General features: G+C 40.7%; 2 protein-coding genes and 1 long non-coding RNA gene across 5 annotated transcripts in view; 1 reads left to right on the top strand and 2 right to left on the bottom strand.

Moving 5' to 3' along the window:
- The window catches only part of LOC138970506 (uncharacterized), a 339,583-nt gene that overhangs the window by 128,325 nt on the left and 190,612 nt on the right, over positions 1-20,646 (bottom strand). The gene's annotated exons all lie outside the window — the stretch shown is intronic.
- On the top strand, positions 2,511-18,686 carry LOC138970501 (uncharacterized). The gene is made up of 2 exons (XM_070342955.1): positions 2,511-3,213; positions 18,278-18,686. The coding sequence occupies exon 1, from the start codon at positions 2,605-2,607 to the stop codon at positions 3,166-3,168; it is 564 nt and encodes a 187-aa protein (XP_070199056.1). The 5' UTR covers positions 2,511-2,604; the 3' UTR covers positions 3,169-3,213; positions 18,278-18,686.
- Positions 5,359-15,289, bottom strand: LOC138970503 (uncharacterized). The gene is made up of 9 exons (XR_011456972.1): positions 15,122-15,289; positions 14,223-14,309; positions 13,513-13,656; positions 13,124-13,198; positions 11,501-11,576; positions 10,353-10,428; positions 8,566-8,641; positions 7,038-7,113; positions 5,359-5,949 (listed from the first exon to the last, which is right to left on the bottom strand). It is a non-coding gene; the product is annotated as an uncharacterized lncRNA (long non-coding RNA).

Here is a 20,646-nt window from a genome sequence, read left to right as displayed (position 1 = left end):
CCCGGAAAATGTTGAAAAAAAGGATGCAAAATGGTGCAATCTGGTGCATTCTGAGGATAATCATTACCAGTCTCAGGCAGCAGATTTTGTCACTGATTAATACCCCAAAAATTGGGGTACCCTAAAAACACAATTTAAAAAAAAAATTTGGCTGGGGGGGGGGGGTTTCCGGAAACCCCAGAACCCCCCCCCCCTCGTCCGCCCCTGGGGTGTGTGTGTGTGTGTGTGTGTGTGTGTGTGTGTGTGTGTGTGTGTGTGTGTGTGTGTGTTGTTTGTGTGTGTGTGTGTGAGGCTGCAATTGTAAATGTACTGAGACCAGCACACACTCTCTCCCTGTGTCTCTATCAGTTTCTTTCTCTTTCTTCTCTCTCTGTATCTCTAGCTCTGTCTGTTTGTCTGTGTGTCTGCCTCTCTCTCTCTCTCTCTCTCTCTCTCTCTCTCTCTCTCTCCCTCCCCCCTCTCTCCCCCTCTCCCCCTTCTCGCTCTCTCCCCCTCTCGCTCCCTCTACCTCTCTCTCCCCACTCTCGCTCTCTCTTTCTCCCACTCTCTCTTTTTCGCTCTGTTTCTCTGTCTCTCTGTCTCTCTCTCTCTCTCTCCCAGGACTGAATGCTGCGTGCCGGGACCGAGCAGTCGCACAAAATTTGCTCCGCAAAACTTGCTAATTTTTAGCGGAAGAAAGTTCCTAAGTGGATACTTTTTTATACTGACTTGCGTGGGAGCACTAAAGGAACATGAAGGTGCCAGATCTGAGTGCCAGAATGGTTTGTGGCGGATTTTATTGGACTTTTCTTTCCTACATGAGTCAAAGAAGCAAAAAGAGTAAAGAAAAGGCAGCCCAAAAACACTCGCTGCACGTGCACTGGCCAGTGAGTAGCGTTCGGACCACGATGCTGACGACATTGTTTATTGTTGTGGCAGTGTGTGACAGTACAGACTACAACTCACTCACTGTTTCCCCGTGCGTTGACAGTTTGCGGCGGTCGTGGCTCGAACTTGCAGTTATACTGAGCATGAAAAGAAACGCAACACAGTCGAGCAAAGAACATGCGAGATATAAGCTTTGCATCAGCCCACAACAAGCAAGCATGCTTACACTTCCGCTGCTCACAATGAGTGCGTTTGTGTTCATTGCTGGATACTTGCTCTCCTGCGGCGATGTGGAGGCCAACCCTGGGCCAGCGAGGTCAGGGGAAGAGAGAAATACTTACCTCAGATACCTGGCCAACCACAACAACTACCCAGCTGTGTCGGGAGGGGCGGATCCATACCCGTGGGTGGTGCCAGCATCAGTACCAGCATCTACGCCCTCATACTATGGTGGTGTACAGCAACATAATCTCCACCAGCACAGTGCAGTGGAAGGGGGTCCGCTGGACCTAGCAACAATGCAGAGACTCTTTGACACACAGGAGAGAAAGTTTCAATCTCTGAACAGTGAACTGATGACCAAAATGGACAGCTCGTTCAGTGACGTCAGAAAGCAGATTCAGTCCATACAGTCAAAAGCAGACGACTTAGAACAAAACTACTTCTCTATGCTGCAGGAAACACGGGATACGCACGCTGCAGTTACAACCCTTGAAGAGAGACTTAACCAAACCGCTGCAGAACTAGACGACAAGATAGACAAGCTAGAAGCCTTTTCTAGACGTGACAATCTGAAGTTTTTCAACATAGCACAGTCCGCAGACGAAGACTACTATACGTGCGTCACCAAGGTGCTGGACGTTTTAAGAGATACTGTTCCAGAAAAACATTGGGACAGGACAGACATCGTGCGTGCCCATCGCCTTGGAAACAAAAAGCACGACAGCAACCCAGCAAGGCCACAACCAATGATTGCAAGATTTGCAAGATGGTCCGACAAATTAGAAGTGCTCACAACAGGCAGAGAAGCGCTTAGAAGGAAGAACATCACTGTAGCAGCTGACCTCACTACCAGACAACAGAACATCATCCAGGAGCATCGTGACAGAGGGCTGAAAGCTTACTACAGGGGCAACAAACTCGTTGTAGATGGCCCACTACAACAGCGGCATTACAACCGGAGTTCATCCTTTGGGAGAGGGAGACGAACTCTACACGAGCAGCAGCACAGCTCACGAAACGACTACAACAGAGACAGCGAGGGCGGTCAGCAGTGGAGACAAACTACAGGTCAGCGCTCACATAGCAGATCCCGCAGGGACTCTTACAACCGCCACAACACAGCTGAGGACTACAATCACAAGAACACTAACCAAGCATGGTATGACAGGAGATCCTACCAAGAGTCGGATGAACACACGAATCGCTATGATACAGATGCAGTGCCGACACAGTACTCAACACAGCAGCGCTATCAAAGCGGAATGTTTGGGGACTCCCACAGCCACCAGTACAATGCAGACCCTTACAACACCAACGACTGGAACCATGATTGGTATGACAGGAGCTCTTGCCAAGATTGGGACGCCTACTTGCATCGCCAAGAGCCCGAGGCATGGAGGATCCCACAAAGCGCCCCCCAACTCAAAGACTTACTCCGCAGCATCACGCGAGAATACACGGTACCCAGAGACAGGAAAGGCCGACCTACGAACTACAGCACCTCGAGACTACCAGATGGAAGACGAGACCACAGCTAGAAAGACATACAGCAGCCCAGACGAAGACAGTCAGCCAGGGAACGCGCCAGCTACCAGTAAAGGTACCGACAACACACACCAGGCAGCGGCCCAACAGCAGGAGACCAAGGTCAACCCAGACGACGCTTCAACGCACAGCCTAGAGATGTCGGCTGGTGTGGGGCCAACTGAGGAGGTCAACGGGGATACAGTGGAAACAGGAGATCCGTCCAGATCAGCAGCCCTGGTGGAGACTAGTGGAGACGAGTCTGACGACGTACAGGAGGGAAACCTGCGAGCTTTAGAGCTCTCCATACAAGGCGCCACGGACACCACTGCACAAGCAACAGAGGTGTCACCCGTGACACAACACAATGCAGAGGAGAACGACGTCATCGCCGAGGTGCCTGACAAGCGCCCCCTCACTCGAGCACGAGCTCAGACTGTGAGGGAGGGAATGGACAAGCGCCAGATGACTCTTGCTGACTGTGGGGTCCACAGCACGACGCCAGTACCCACGGTTACCAATAGGGTCACAGACGAAGGCGAAGGCGCTAGATAGGATGTCGGCCGGGCCCCTGTTAATCAACTCCATTCGACTAAAACCGTAAGTTTCTTGACGTATAATCTTGAAGGTCTAAAACGCCTCTATGATCCAGATATAGGTTCATATCTATCAACATTTGATTTTGTGCTACTCGTGGAAACTTTTTCAATAACTTTTCCGACTTTGATATTCCCGACTCATGAAGTATTTGTATCCCCAGGCATAAAACTGTCAGATAGTGTAACTGCACGCCTTTCCGGAGGAACTGCTCTGCTTGTCAGAAAAGAACTGTCCCGCTTTGTGACTAGAATAGAAACAGAATACGACAACATGATAATTCTAAAGTTGTCGAAGAGTCTCTTGGCCACAGACCAGGACGTGATCTTATTGGGTGTGTACGTGCCCCCAATCAATTCTGTGTATTACAGAGAAACGGACATTTCGAATGGCATAGCTGTCATTGAACATTGCATGATGGATATTATACAAGACTGTGGTGACCTCCCTTTTATATTAATTGGTGATTTAAATGCCAGAACAAGTTCAAGAAATACGGTGCACAAAACACTTCTCGATGAGAATCTCGACATTTTTTCGATACACGAGGATTACGTAGAAAAAGACTGTGTGAAACGGAACTCAAAAGACAAAGAACTGAACGAATATGGTAAATGTTTACTCAGTGTCTGCGAACAGTTCGATCTGAAAATTTTGAACGGTGGCCAGGGTGACGAGCGTGGGAATTTCACATATATATCCACCTCGGGTTGTAGTGTGATTGACTATATTATTGTCTCCAGACTCCTCCTTGATTTGCACATCAGAGTGCACGTAGCGGAAAAAATTGAGTCAAAACATATGCCTGTCGAGTGCTACATTCAAATACAAAGTGAAATACATGAGTTGGATAGAAAACAACCAGGGACGTATAGAATTGACAAACTCGTTTGGTGCCCAGATAAAAGGGAAGAATTTATGGCATGTGTAATTTCTGAAGAGGTAAAACACTGTTTTATTGAAGCAGAAAGCAAAGTAGACATGGATGTAAATGCCTCGATTAGAAAGTTTACAGAAGGACTGCTTATAGCTGGCGAATGCATGAAAAAAAGTATAACAATAGGAAAAGAACGTAAACAGGCATGGTTTGATTTTGAATGCAAAGAGAAGAGGCAAGCTGTAAGACATGACTTACGAAATGTCCACAACGGTAATTTAGACAAACTTGTGTACACACAAAACAGAAATGAGTACAACGAACTTAACAGATGCAAAAAAGTTGCCCACAGACAAGCAACAATTGAACTGTTGCAAAAAAGTGGCAAAGATCCTAAAACATTCTGGAGAACCATAAGGTCTTTATCAAGGAAAACAACTAATGCTAACACAATAGAAACTGAACAATGGTATGAACACTTTTACAATGTATTCAACACATTCACAGAAACGGACGCAAACAATACTACTGTTGACGAAGCACAAGAGGTAGTAGATGAAAATGAACTAGAGACTACCCAGATGCTGGAATATGACATAACAGAAACAGAGGTTTACGAAGCCATACGAGCACTAAAAAATGGTAAAGCTGCAGGACCAGATGGTGTTATTAGTGAGCTTTTCAAAAATTCAGCTTTTCATGTTGTACCATTCCTAGCCCGGTTCTTCAACAAACTGTTTACATCAGGTTCATACCCTGAAGACTGGTCTGAATCCATCATTCACCCCCTTCGAAAAAAAGGGGATATTAACAATCCAGACAATTATAGTGGCATACCCAGGCAGCAGAGTAATATGCCCAGCATATGACAAACATATGACATGGCATGTGGAAATCATATAGTAAAACCATATGTCAGTCATAGATAAATTGCAAATGGTTTTGGAATGGCTACCATATGGTTTTTAGGTGTAAATGACATGTCAAAACCACTAGTTTGCCACATCACAAGTGACATTGTCATATGGAAACCTCATTTACACCACATTACAAGTGACACTGACATATGAAAATCATGTGTTTGCCATATCACAAATGACATTGGCATATGCAAATTACATGGTTGCCATGAAACAAATGATATTGTTTGCTATATGTCACATGTTTACTGTATGAATGACATGTCTTCGTCATATGTTTGACCGATACTTCGAACCTCACAGACACACACTCAATCACACATTTTCACAACAAAAGACAAAACAACAGTCTGAAGATCATACTTTATATTCAATATCATAATAATAAGCCAACTTGTATCTTTTCTCCATAAGGAATCAATGAAACAAAGTCACACCAGGAATAATACTCCCAAGTCAGCCAAACACACACACATTAAGGGAAAAAAAGGCTTTAAAGTATAGTTTAAAAAACTAAAACAAAGAAAGTACCCGCAACTCTCCTCCAAAAAGGCTCTGTAGTGAACCCCTGACTATCGCATCACTTCAGGGTTGGACCTTGAGTGTGCGTGGTGAATAACCATCGCAGCACTGGGAATGTAATCTCTGCAGTATGATTTAAAGACAAGTTCTGGATTGAGAAGAATTAATCTGCTTTAAAATTTGGTGTCAGGATCATATGTTTTCTTAAGATAATCAGTTCTTTACTCTGAATGTGGGTCAAGGTTTGTCACTCTTCAGCTTTCTGGATGATGCACAGGGGTGGTGTCTTGGACAGAACTTCTACCCCATCGCCAGAGTTTAGCACCACCGACTGTGCCGAAACAGATATCCCTGATCACGAAGATGTGTGAGCTTGATCGGCTGACATCTTGCAAGACTTTGTTACATGAGGCATGGTACCTGGAAAAAAAAGAGAAAAAATAGAACCTGATGGAATGAAGTGTAGTCAGAGGAAAATGTTTACCATTTGACAGTGTAAAATTGTATGACTGGAGGACACTACATTCTTCAACAGAGATTTTTCGCAGACTTTTTTTTATCGGCGCTTACTGATTGGTTAGCAATAGGATAGCCAAACTAACGTCAAACTGCTCTTATCGCATTAGGAGGTAGCTCAGATAGCCCCGAAAGCTGCACAGGCCTTCAAAGTCTGACAAGAATCGTCGCTTAAAACAAGTTTGAGCGTTTGCACTGTTCACAAGGGCAGCAAATTTGATCTGATTTGGCACCGACTTAAATGAACAAAACTTAAGTCACAACCTGACTCACCAAAGAGAAAATAACAAATTGAGGTTGGGAGAGAGAGAAATCTTGAAGTTGAACAGTTATTGATTTATAAGGCTAAAGCATCGGTCATACAGGCGACTCACTCGTTGCGATTCAGTCTTTGGCCGATCGCACATAAAATCGTAGGCCATTGACCCGTCACACGATGAACAAAAGACGAACGACTGGAGAACGATAACTCCACGCGAGCGGGGCAGAAGTGACGTGTCATAGTGAACACGGCAAACGCGCTTTGCTAAATGTTCGACCGTCGCTCTACTTTTCTGAAAAATTCCTTTCAGCATTACGCCTTTGCAAGAAATAAAGTTCCCAGACAGCTGCAATTAATGTTTTCCGACCGCTGTACACGCCTAAAACGTCTCCTTTATATCTGAGTAAAAAACTGTTCTTCAAAAAAGTTTTGAATCGACGAAGAAACGCTGTACGCCACAGTCCGCCATTATTTTACGTCACGGCGTCAAGACCGCAGCAACGCGTTCTGATTGGCTCTGTTGGCTCTGCCCCTGCGATTGACCGACGACTGGATCGCAGGAATATAGAACATGTTCTAAACCTCAAAGCTACGAGTGAATCGCATGAGACTGAGTCGCAGACTTGTCGTAGCTGTTTTCTACGACTGAGTCGGCTGTGTGACAGGGTAAATCGCGCGACTCAGTCGCATGTGTGACAGCCCTCTAAGTGATATATGAATGGTTACTTACCTCAACTCAAAAAGCAAGGTCTTGTTTGTAGTTCAGAGTATGTTTGACCTGACCGAAGCTGTTCATTACTGCCACCCTGAAAAGATATCACAGAAATAATTAATGCTTGATGAAGACATATGCAATTGCAAAAAAACTCTTACCAAAAAAAACCAATTCAGGTTACACAACTAAAAATAAATCCTCTGAATAATAAAACTGAGAAAATTGAGCCAATTACTATGAATATGGCTGGGGGACACTACATTCTTTTACATTTGATGAATTTTTTTTTTAAATGAATAAAATCTTTGAGAGAATTTGACAGTTAAGGTTCATAGAGACTGGTCCATTATGTTTTCTCAAATTACTGGGCATAACTCACACACACACACAAAGAAAAAAGGGTGAAAAGGGTAGGAGCGAGCTGACAGTCACTCGAAAACTGCACTGAAAGGAGTTGAAATAAATTGATGAATAATCACACCGACACGAAAACTATATCCCTGCCTAGATTTTCAGATCTGAAAACATTTAAGTGCTGTTCACATGACAGACGAGCAAACAACTTTCCCCCGACTCGAAGTCGTTTGAAAATACCTCCTGGGTTGTCGGCAAAAAGTCAGCCATGTGAACGGCTCCAGCAATTTAGAAACAATTAAGGTAAGACTTAGCAGCGACTCCAAAAACTGCTGGACTTGGCCGTGGAATAACAAAGATATTCCGCAGACTTTTCTTATCGCCGCTTACTGATTGGTTAGCTATAGCAAAACTATCGCCAAACTGCTCTTACTGCATTAAGAGGTAGCTCCGATAGCTGCACTGGTATTCAAAGTCGGACAAGAATCGTCGCTTAAAACAAGTTTGAGCGTTTTTGCTGTTCACAAGGGCAGCAATTTTGATTTGATTTGGCGCTGACTAAAATTGTTTCAAAGTAGGGGGAAAGTTGGTACAAAGTCTGCCATGTCAACAAAACTTAAGTCACAACCTGATTCACCAAAGAAAAAAATTGAGGTTGGGAGAGAGAGAAATCTTGAAGTTGAACAGTTATTGATTGATAAGGCTAAGTGATTGGATGGATAGGATATGATTTACAGTCCAGTGAGGTTGCCCTCATGGAAATTCGGGCTGCTTTCTCCCCGGGGAAAGCGAGCTGCCATACATACGGCGCTACCCATATTTTTTTTCTTTTTTCCTGCATGCGTGTATTCATGTTTCCTGAGACTTTATGCCGTGTGAGATGGAATTTTTTTAACTTTATTCCAAGTCCCACGGGTATTTGATGGACATTTTTATCTATGCCTATACAATTTTGCCAGGAAAGACCCTTTTGTCAATCGTGGGATCTTTAACGTGCACACCCCAATGTAGTGTACACGAAGGGACCTCGGTTTTTCGTCTCATCCGAAAGACTAGCACTTGAACCCACCACCTAGGTTAGGAAAGGGGGGAGAAAATTGCGGCCTGACCCAGGCCTGAACACGCAACCTCTCGCTTCCGAGCGCAAGTGCGTTACCACTCGGCCACCCAGTCCTATGTGAATAGTTACCTCAACTCAAAAAGCAAGGTCTTGTTTGTAGTTCAGAGTATGTTTGACCTGACTAAAGCTGTTCATTACTGCCACCCTGAAAAGATATCACAGAAATAATTAATGCTTGATGAAGACATATGCAATTGCAAAACACTCTTACCAAAAAACCCCATTCAGGTTAAGGCCATGACAGACGGACTACACAAAACAGTGTTTTCTCTCAAAACAAACACAAAACAGCGGGTTTCCTGTGTGACATCCCTAAAACGCGTTTCGGAAAACATGTTTCGTGTTTTCGCATCGTGTATTGGGTTTTAGAGCATGCTCTAAAATCTGAAAACCCATTTTGGTTGTCAGCCAATGAACAGCGGACGATCAATTCACGAGACTCGGTTTCCGGCATCAACAAGAAAGGGAAAAAAATGGCCGACCCAGAGGCGGTACCGATTCAAGGTAGTACTGGAGCCCTGAATCCTTACTAGAGCTATATGGAGCCTGTAACGTTTGACAAGAGTTACAAATGTCAGTGGGCGCTTTCAGCCGTGTTGTTTACAAACCCGAAAACCGAACAAGCGCAGTACGCTGTACTGGACGGGTCAACCTGACACTGACCGTTTCAGTGGGCGCTGCATGCATGCATGTGTACAAACTGACCGCACACAGCGCGGTAGCTGGAACGGGTCAAGCTGACACTGACCGATATTTCTGTGAAAACAGGAACCGTGCTAGTCTGTGTGTTTCGCGTGTGACATCCCCGCTTTGAAAACATGTGTTTTTACAACGTTTTGAGTTGGAGTTTTTGTCGAAAACATTGTTTTGTGTTGCCCGTCTGTCATGACCTTTACAGAACTAAAAATAAATCCTCTGAATAATAAAACTGAGAAAATTGAGCCTATTACTATGAGTATGGCTGGGGGACACTACATTCTTTTACATTTGATGAATATATTTTTTTTAAATGAATAAAATCTTTGAGAGAATTTGACAGTTAAGGTTCATAGAGACTGGTCTATTATGTTTTCTCAAATTACTGAGCATAACTCTCACTCACACACAAAGAAAAAAAGGTGAAAAGGGTAGGAGCGAGCTGACAGTCACTCAAAAACTGCACTAAAAGGAGTTGAAATAAATTGATGAATAATCACACCGACACGAAAACTATATCCCTGCCTAGATTTTCAGATCTGAAAACATTTAAGTGCTGTTCACATGACAGACGAGCAAACAACTTTCCCCCGTCTCGAAGTCGTTTGAAAATACCTCCTGGGTTGTCGGCAAAACGTCAGCCATGTGAACGGCTCCAGCAATTTAGAAACAATTAAGGTAAGACTTAGCAGCGACTCCAAAAACTGCTGGACTTGGCCGTGGAATAACACAGATATTCCGCAGACGTTTCTTATCGCCGCTTACTGATTGGTTAGCTATAGCAAAACTATCGCCAAACTGCTCTTACTGCATTAGGAGGTAGCTCCGATAGCTGCACTGGTACTCAAAGTCGGACAAGAATCGTCGCTTAAAACAAGTTTGAGCGTTTTTGCTGATCACAAGGGCAGCAATTTTGATTTGATTTGGCGCTTTCTTTCTTTATTTGGTGTTTAACGTCGTTTTCAACCACGAAGGTTATGATTTGGCGCTGACTAAAATTGTTTCAAACTAGGGGGAAAGTTGGTACAGAGTCTGCCATGTGAACAAAACTTAAGTCACAACCTGACTCACCAAAGAAAAAAGAAAAAATTGAGGTTGGGAGAGAGAGAAATCTTGAAGTTGAACAGTTATTGATTAGTGATATATGAATGGTTACTTACCTCAACTCAAAAAGCAAGGTCTTGTTTGTAGTTCAGAGTATGTTTGACCTGACCAAAGCTGTTCATTACTGCCACCCTGAAAAGATATCACAGAAATAATTAATGCTTGATGAAGACATATGCAATTGCAAAAAACTCTTACCAAAAAAAACCCATTCAGGTTACACAACTAAAAATAAATCCTCTGAATAATAAAACTGAGAAAATTGAGCCTATTACTAAGACTGTTGTATGAGTATGGCTGGGGGACACAACATTCTTTTACATTTGATGAATATTTTTTTTTTATCAATAAAATCTTTGAGAGAATTTGACAGTTAAGGTTCATAGAGACTGGTCCATTATGTTTTCTCAAATTACTGGGCATAACTCTCACACACACACACAAAGAAAAAAAGGTGAAAAGGGTAGGAGCGAGCTGACAGTCACTCAAAAACTGCACTGAAAGGAGTTGAAATAAATTGATGAATAATCACACCGACACGAAAACTATATCCCTGCCTAGATTTTCAGATCTGAAAACATTTAAGTGCTGTTCACATGACAGACGAGCAAACAACTTTCCCCCCCGACTCGAAGTCGTTTGAAAATACCTCCTGGGTTGTCGGCAAAACGTCAGCCATGTGAACGGCTCCAGCAATTTAGAAACAATTAAGGTAAGACTTAGCAGCGACTCCAAAAACTGCTGGACTTGGCCGTGGAATAACACAGATATTCCGCAGACGTTTCTTATCGCCGCTTACTGATTGGTTAGCAAAAGCAAAACTATCGCCAAACTGCTCTTACTGCATTAGGAGGTAGCTCCGATAGCTGCACTGGTACTCAAAGTCGGACAAGAATCGTCGCTTAAAACAAGTTTGAGCGTTTTTGCTGATCACAAGGGCAGCAACTTTGATTTCATTTGGCGCTTTCTTTCTTTATTTGGTGTTTAACGTCGTTTTCAACCACAAAGGTTATGATTTGGCGCTGACTAAAATTGTTTCAAAGTAGGGGGAAAGTTGGTACAGAGTCTGCCATGTGAACAAAACTTAAGTCACAACCTGACTCACCAAAGAAAAAAGAAAAAATTGAGGTTGGGAGAGAGAGAAATCTTGAAGTTGAACAGTTATTGATTTATAAGGCTAAGTGATATGTGAATAGTTACTTACCTCAACTCAAAAAGCAAGGTCTTGTTTGTAGTTCAGAGTATGTTTGACCTGACCAAAGCTGTTCATTACTGCCACCCTGAAAAGATATCACAGAAATAATTAATGCTTGATGAAGACATATGCAATTGCAAAAAACTCTTACCAAAAAAACCCATTCAGGTTACAGAACTAAAAATAAATCCTCTGAATAATAAAACTGAGAAAATTGAGCCTATTACTATGAGTATGGCTGGGGGACACTACATTCTTTTACATTTGATGAATATTTTTTTTTATAAATAAAATCTTTGAGAGAATTTTACAGTTCAGGTTTATAGAGACTGATCTATTATGTTTTCTCAAATTACTGGGCATAACTCTCACACACACACATAGAAAAAAAGGTGAAAAGGGTAGGAGCGAGCTGACAGCCACTCAAAAACTGCACTGAAAGGAGTTGAAATAAATTGATGAATAATCACACCGACACAAAAACTATATCCCTGCCTAGATTTTCAGATCTGAAAACATTTAAGTGCTGTTCACATGACAGACGAGCAAACAACTTTCCCCCGACTCGAAGTCGTTTGAAAATATCTCCTGGGTTGCTGGCAAAAAGTCAGCCATGTGAACGGCTCCAGCAAGTCAGAAACAATTAAGGTAAGACTTAGCAGCGACTCCAAAAACTGCTGGACTTGGCCATGGAATAAAAAAGATATTCCGCTGACTTTTCTTATAGCCGCTCACTGATTGGTTAGCTATAGTCAGGGCCTAGCATTGGATAAAGTGTGTTCAGCTTACAAAGGCGGGGGTCTGGGGGCCGCCCCCTGAATTTGAAGATTTGTTGGAGATTTTTGTTTCTCCTAAAATGGCCCCCCCCCCCCCCCTAAAGAAGATTGAGCAACTAAATGATGCCATAGTCCGTATCGGCACATTACTTCTTCTGACTTGCCTTCGGAACAAAATCCAGCCATTCCCACTTCCAGGAATACCTGGATTCTTTGTCACTGAATGGCTGACCACGTTCAACAATGTCGCTTCGATACAGTCTAGAGCCACAAAACACCGGCACAAAGCATGCTCGCGCAATGCCAGAGGAAGTGCGTGCTCAAGCAAACAGTCAAACCGATTGAGAATTGAACCGAACGGCGCACAAAACGAAAGCTGGGACTGTTTGGGTTTACCGTTTGGGGATAACAGGTTTTTGCATTTCGGCGTACACCAAATCGAGTTCCGCGTACTGGAGATGTTATTTCGGCGTAAAGTACGCCGAACGGCTTACAATGCTAGGCCCTGTATAGTCAAACTATAGCCAAACTGCTTTTGTCGCATTAGGAGGTAGCTCCAATAGCTGCACTGGCCTTCAAAGTCTGACAAGAATCGTCGCTTATAACAATAATCGCTTATCGTCGTTTGATAGTTTGCGCTGTTTACAACACAAGGGTAGCACTTTTTTTTTGATTTGGCACTGACTAAAACTGTTTTAAAGTAGGGGGATAGTTGGTACAAAGTCTGCCATGTAAACAAAAGTCACAACCTGACTCACCAAAGAGAAAATAAAAAAATTGAGGTTGGGCGAGAGAGAAATCTTGAGATTGAACAGTTATTGATTTATGAGGCAGAGTGATATGAATGGTTACTTACCTGGACTCAATAAGCTAGGTCTTGTTTGTAGTTCAGAGTATGTTTGACCTGACTGAAGCTGTTCATTACCGCCACCTTGAACAAATATCACAGAAATAGTTAACATTTGATGAAGATGCAATTTACATTTGATGGATGACATTCTTTTTTAAATGAAGACAGAAAAAAATCTTTAAAAAGTCCACACTTGTTCATCAATAAAAAACACACATGCCTGGGTAATTTGAAAATAAAAAAATAAAGCAATCATCAACATACCACCCTGTTTTTCTTCTTTACTGAAAACAGTGCATTTGTTTCCCTAAACCAGCCAAATTCATAAAACAAAAAGACCCTGACAAATGTGTCGCTGTCAACGATGCATCTGTTGCTATTGAGATATATTATACCTGTACATCTTCACCTCGCCGCAGTAGCGAAACCACAGTCTGCGTTAGCGGCGTCTGTGGCGATGTTGTCTGTTGAGGGCTGAGGTCACTGTCCATCTCAGCTTTCTTCAAGTTCAAACACACTGTCTGCATACTCATGGCTTTCTGAAAAATAAATCCTTGAAATTAATTAGGAACACAATGATTCATCATTCACAAGCCTCAAAGTCACACTCACAACAAAAACAAAATTGGAATGTATAATATAATTTAAAAACAATTAAGGTAAGACTTAGCAGCGACTACAAAAGCTGCTGCACTTGGCCGTGGAATAAAAAAGATATTCCGCTGACTTTTCTTATCGCCGCTTACTGATTGGTTAGCTATAGAGTCAAACAATAGCCAAACTGCTTTTGTCGCATTAGGAGGTAGCTCCAATAGCTGCACTGGCCTACAAAGTCTGACAAGAATCGTTGCTAAAAACAAGTTTGACAGTTTGCGCTGTTTAGCAGTTTACATCACAAGGGTAGCACTTTACTCTTTAGATTTGATTTGGCGCTGACTAAAATTGTTTCAAAGTAGGGGGAAAGTTGGTACAAAGTCTGCCATGTAAACAAAAGTCACAACCTGACTCACCAAAGAGAAAAAAAAATTGAGGTTGGAAGAGAGAGAAATCTTGAAGTTGAACGGTTATAGATTTATGAGGCAGAGCGATATGAATGGTTACTTACATTGACTCAATACGCAAGGTCCTGTTTGTAGTTCAGATCAGAGTATGTTTGAACTGACCGAAGCTGTTCATTAGACATTACCGCCACCTTGAACAAATATCACAGAAATAGTTAACACTTGATGAAGATGCAATTTACATGTCATTTGATGGATGACATTTTTTTAAATGAAGACAGAAACAAATCTTTAAAAAGTCCACACTTGTTCATCAATGAAAACAAAATTAGAATACATGTATAATCAGTAGATTAGAAACTAGAAGTTTACCAACAGACAGGAAGCTGATAAATGTTAAATGAGAATGTAAAAAACTACCATCCAATTCGCAGGTTACATACATTTGTTTACTTCAACAAAAATCGGGTTGGTTGAATTTTACATCGTGTGTAAATGTAGATCAGCTCGCGAATAAAATATATTATTCAATCACTATCAATATCATGAATATGAAAAGCAGAGTCTCGTCTACTTGTGAACAATGTTTCAAACGATTATATTTGAAGCGAACGGGTAGACTAAGTAAGACATGTGTTGTAATTTAGCAACCTCCCCGATTTGTGTGTGCATGTGATCGACCGGCGAATCGGAGCATTTTCACTGTTACTGTTTTAATTTCACAACTTCTATTCTAAAAACCAAACGACAACATCAATCAACATCATGTTTTTGGAAAAGTTAGTTGACTCACACCTCGTTCAGAAAAAACAATCTTGGATGAATAGAACAGTTGTTCTTCTAGGCAAAAAATAAAATAAAATCGAGAATGCGACTGTAGTGTGAGCCCTCCCAAATCCCGGCATCAGTCATCAAATTCGAAATCAAATTGTTCCATCAGTTAATTCACTTAGTACTTCGTTAGACAATCAATCTTCATTTTAGAATGAAAGACAAGGATTACCTTACATCCAATAAGCAACTCAAAATACACGGCAGGAAGATAAAAGGGTGAAAAACGCCACAACATGTGGCAGAATACTCCATAGCGCCAACCGGAAATGATCGAGATCATTAATTAACAAGGGAAATAACTGAAAGATATTGCTCTTTGCAGTTGTTATTGTCTCCCTTAAAACAAATGGCTCACTGAACTAAACATTATGAGTGTAGTCTAAATGCTCAGTTGACCAAAAAACAAAACTTCAGCAACTTTTTTTTAACCAACATTTTTTTTAATTGAAAGTTGGCAGTCTCTTTGTTTTTAGATTTATTTTATCAAATAAAAGAAATAAAAAGACTGAGAATAAATTTTATGATAAAAATTTAATAAAAATCCAATACATAAAATAAAAATATTTGTTTAAAAAAATAAAATGTATTCTTTGAACCCAAACTGTCTAAAAATAAATTTAAAAATAACCGAATAAAGGTTATAAATGCAATTAAAATTCTAAATAAAAAAAATGTCACCAAGAAGAATAACTAATTTTTATGTTAAAATGTCAAAATTAAATACAGGTAAAAAAATAAACATAAAAAGAATTGTTTTTATAAAGAACAAACATAAATGCACGGTATTAAATTAGGAAAACAAAGATTGCAATCACCTTTTCAAATAAGCGTGGTGAAATCGTTTGGACTGCAACAACTTCTGCGTAAAAATTGGCGAAATGTAAGGCGCGAATAGCGAAGGTGTCACGCATTCCAGCATGAAAAAGAAAAAAAAAACCTGCATGCAGGATCATGGTGGCTGGGGACGCTCGCCTTATAAAATATAGTCAAACTCAGACAACAAACTTCGGCTGATTGCAAAAAGTTATCACATACATTTTTTTGCAAAATAACAAATGACACAAACAAATTGCAAAAAAACCTTTATTATAAATATTTTTTTTACACACACTCAAAACCTTATTTGGAGGGTTTAGACGCACTCAACAACAAAAATGGCATACAATACTTTGTCCCAAATTCAGATTTTTCAATTGTCATTTTTGTAATTAATATACAATAATTCGCAAAATAAATACCATAATTGTTCACAAACAAAAGCTTTAAAATAATTCAGCTTTAAAAAGTAGAGTAGCTGACAGCGCCAGCAAGAATCCAGCTGGCTATGATATGCCGCTGGTCATGGTCAGATCATGCGAGAAATGACAAATTGTAACCATGTGGTATCCATACGATTTCTGACATATGTACAATATGTGGCAACTGGCATCTGTCCCGCAGATGATTTCCAGATCTTTTGCTACCTGGGTATCATTACTTAATATTTGCAGCAAACTATACAGCTTTATCATATACAAAAGACTAACAAGTTGGGTAGAATCCAACAACCTAATAAATGAAAGTCAAGCTGGCTTTCGTAAAAAGTACAGTACGACCGATCATATTTTTACTCTATTTGCCATGGTACAAAGACAGTTACTGTCACACAAAAAACTATACGTTGCTTTTATTGACTTCAAGAAGGCCTTCGACTCAGTAGACCGTACAAAGCTGTGGAAGGTGTTGCAAAGCAAAGGAATAAAAGGTAAAATGTACCAAGCCATACTTAGTATGTACAACGTGGTTAAAGCAAAAGTTAGGGCAGGAGCAGAGGTCACTGACCTTTTCATGTGTCCGAGAGGCCTGAAGCAGGGAGAAATAAATAGTCCAATTTTGTTCTCACTTTTCATTAACGAATTGGCGGACGAAATCAAGCGAAAAGGACGACACGGTATACAACTTATCCCAGATTTTATTGAGATATTGATTCTCATGTTCGCAGATGACGTTATTTTGATTTCCGACACTGTGTGTGGGTTACAGAACCAGATAAACGTGCTATACCAAACTGCTTGTAATCTTGGCTTGACTGTTAATTTAGAAAAATCTAACATAGTTATCTTCAGAAATGGTGGTCACATTGCAGCGATTGAAAAATGGATGTATGGCAATATCGAAATGGAAACTGTGAACATGTATAAATACTTAGGAATTTACTTTTCTACAAGGTTGACATTTTCTCACACGCTGAACGATTTGGCGCTGCGTGCAAGAAAGGGTGTGATTGGTATTTTTAAGGTACTGTGGACTCTAGGAGAAAGATCACCAAACATATTCTATAAACTATTCGACTCCCAGATCCAGCCCATGCTCAATTATGCGGCAGAAGTCTGGGGCCTTGATGCAGACCATTCACCTATCGAAAAGGTGCATCTGTTTGCCCTTAAGAGGTTTCTGAACACAAGCATGAAAACACCAAACACACTTGTGTATGGAGAAACTGGCAGACACCCGTTATTTGTCAACACGTTTGTTAAGTCCATACGATTTTGGTTGCGCATCCTGAAAATGCCTAGTCATCGATTGCCACAAAAAGCTTATAAAATGCTGCTTTATTTACACGAACAAAATAAAAGAACATGGGCGTCATCAGTTTGCTATGTGCTATACAAATACGGCTTTGACCAAGTTTGGATTCAACAAGGCGTTGGAAATGAAAATGCGTTCATAACGGAATTCAAGAACAGACTAGTCACATTATACAAGCAAGAGTGGATAGAAACAGTACAAAGTAAAGAACGATTCCTTTTCTATAGCACTTTCAAGTCAGCCTTATCTATGTCTTCATACTTAAATGACCTGAAGCACGTCAAAGCAAGAAACTGCCTGATTAGGTTAAGACTTGGTGTCTCGCCACTCAAAGTGCATCGATTACGACACACTCGGTCGTCAACTGCTGAAGATTACTTGTGTCCATTCTGCGCAAACGAGACCGAAGATGAAATTCACTTTGTTTTGAAATGTCCAAAATATGCTGGTATTCGCGAGTACTACATACCTGCAAAATATTACAACCGCCCATCAAGCTTTAAACTGGCGCTACTTCTAGCGACACCAAACAGATCAATATTACTTAGACTTGCAACCTTCATCATGAACGCGTTTAAAATACGCAGTGAGTGGGGACAGTGAATATGAGATATTGCACGACCTTGTTTTATGTGTATGCTATTTTTGCTGCTTTCTGTCGATTGCTTAAAAAACAGTAATAAAGTTTTGTCTTTTTTGAAAACGTTAATGCGGCTATGTATCAGAGATGCAACGATTATGCAGAAACTGCTTGCAGATTTGCGTGTGAAAGGGCATGTGAAGGGATAGATGGAGTGATGAATAGATGGATGACGGATGAATGGTTGGACAGTCAGACGGTTGATTAGATGGATGGAGGACAGAGGGACACGAGATGGATAGAAGGATGGATGGATGGATGGATGGATGGACGGACGGAAAGAGGACAGAGAGACATGAGTGAAGTGCGACAGAGACTGGATTTTGTGCTGATGCTTACTGTCCTTTTCCAAACGTTTTGCTGTTGTAAATGCCTGTTTCCACAGTCGTCATGTCGACTGTCATTACGATGATGATGATTTATTTTATTATGATTAATATTACATGATTATTTTTCATGAAGCATGAATGATGAAAATGTGTACACCCCGAATTGAAATGGGCCCAAGGCCCAATCAATAAACCATCCAGACTCTCTCTCTCTCCCTTCTCGCTCTGTCTCTCTTTCCCTCCCCCCTCTCTCTCTCTCCCTCCCCCCCTCTCTCTCTCTCCACTCTCTCTCCCTCCCTCCCTCTTTCCCCCCTCTCGCTCTCTCTCCCTCTCTCTCCTCCCTCTTGCTCTGTCTCTCTTTCTCTCCCCCCCTCTCTCTCCCTCCCCCCCCTCTCTCTCTCTCTCTCTCTCTCTTTCTCTCTTGTTCTCTCTTTGGCGCCAGTTCCATTCCCGCTTTATGGGTAAATAGAATACTTTCATGTCTGATATTGTTTCTGGTGTGTTTTGTTCTTTTTGTGAATGTTAAGATAATCATATTAAACAAGGGAATGATCATAATAATTCCTCTCCACAGGAAATATGATTTGTAATGTTTTGAGGAGGGTCTGATGCTCCCAATAGGCTGTCTGTGAAGGGATACTTATTTCTCTCTCTATCTCTGCTAAGAGATTTTAACAAATCTCGGAAGAAAGTCTCTGCTGACTTTCAATTGTTTCTTTCACAATTTCTGATGTTTTATAATGTGGTCACCGTGAAAGTTGCATCACCTTTAAAGCGATCCAATTGAATAAAGCAGAAAACTTCTTCTTTACCAAGTCCTGTGTTGAACAGCAGTGAAAAGTTGACCGCTTTTCCTGTTTAACCTTTTCAAAATTAGATCTAACTTGTTCGCGTATCCATTTCTGGATCTGCAGGCTGGTACAGAGTTACCTCCCTTTAGGCTTTTTCAAATTTCCCTTGTTTTAACCTAATTTCTTGGTTAAAACTTGTCTAAATTTCTAAATTCTTTCTTAATAAATATCAATTCTACACTTTGGCCTTAAATCAAAGTGTTTTCCTTCACAGATATCCTCTTGTTTTTTTGTTTTTTTTTTAAATCTCAGTTGCATGCAGGCTGCTTCAACCCTTTCTTTTTTGCCTTTTTTTGTTTTTGTTTTTTGTTGTTGTTGGCGGGGAGCATCCTTCTTCATTGATTTTTTTTTAAAGTAATGTTTTTACTATAACATTAACATTACTATATCTAAATGTATTTTAAGCAACTTTTCTATATAACAATTCCCTCTCAAAAATGCATAAAATATCCAGAGGGGAGCCATATCTATAAATACCAACACACATTTTGGCTATCACAATCAAATAATTCACATAACTTATTAGTGCCTTGGAACTTTGTGAATTTTCAAATACGCCCAAAAAAACTTCCTTTACGGTAATTTTAATAATCATATTATATTTACAATTCACTTTATCCTCAACGCATTTCCAAATGGACATAATTTTCGGGCTAAAGTAAAAAAAATGTTCAATATAATCAATTTCGTTCTCACAGTGAGTACAGCAATTACTCACGGAAATGCCTATTTTATACAATAAAATATTTGTGGGGTAAATATTGTGCAATATTTTCCAATGCAACATTCGCAATCTTGTTTCAGTGGTTACTTTGTTTACCATTAACCATTGCTCTTTTCCCGGCCTGAAATCAAATTTATGTTCCCAAAATTTAACTACAACCGGCTCCACATATTTTTCCTTTATAATTAATTTGCGAAATTGACAAGGCTTACTCAGGTTCTTTAAATCGTTGAATCCACATACATTTCCATTTGCAGAGCGTAGTGTTGCTGCTTTAACTGCTGTACAAATCACCCTATATTCAAAGAATCTTGTGGGCTTACATCCAACCTTCTGCTGCACAATCTCATTACCAACATATACATCCTTTACTCGACAAACGCCTGCTTTAATCCAGTCGCTAAAAAACAGGGTTTGGCCGCAATAGATTATATCATTGCTGTTCCATAAACACGTATCACTTAATAACATGTCTCCACCTACTGCTCTCTGAATCATGTCTTTATTTTTCAACCAACATATTAAAACTTGTTTCCAAAATACATTTTTAATTAATCCCAATCCTTTAAAAATTTTTACCGT

Source organism: Littorina saxatilis, linkage group LG7, assembly GCF_037325665.1.
Source record: "Littorina saxatilis isolate snail1 linkage group LG7, US_GU_Lsax_2.0, whole genome shotgun sequence".
NCBI lineage: Eukaryota > Metazoa > Mollusca > Gastropoda > Littorinimorpha > Littorinidae > Littorina > Littorina saxatilis.
The sequence above is the reverse complement of the archived record's forward strand: the minus strand, read 5'-3'. Positions and strand labels throughout refer to the sequence as shown.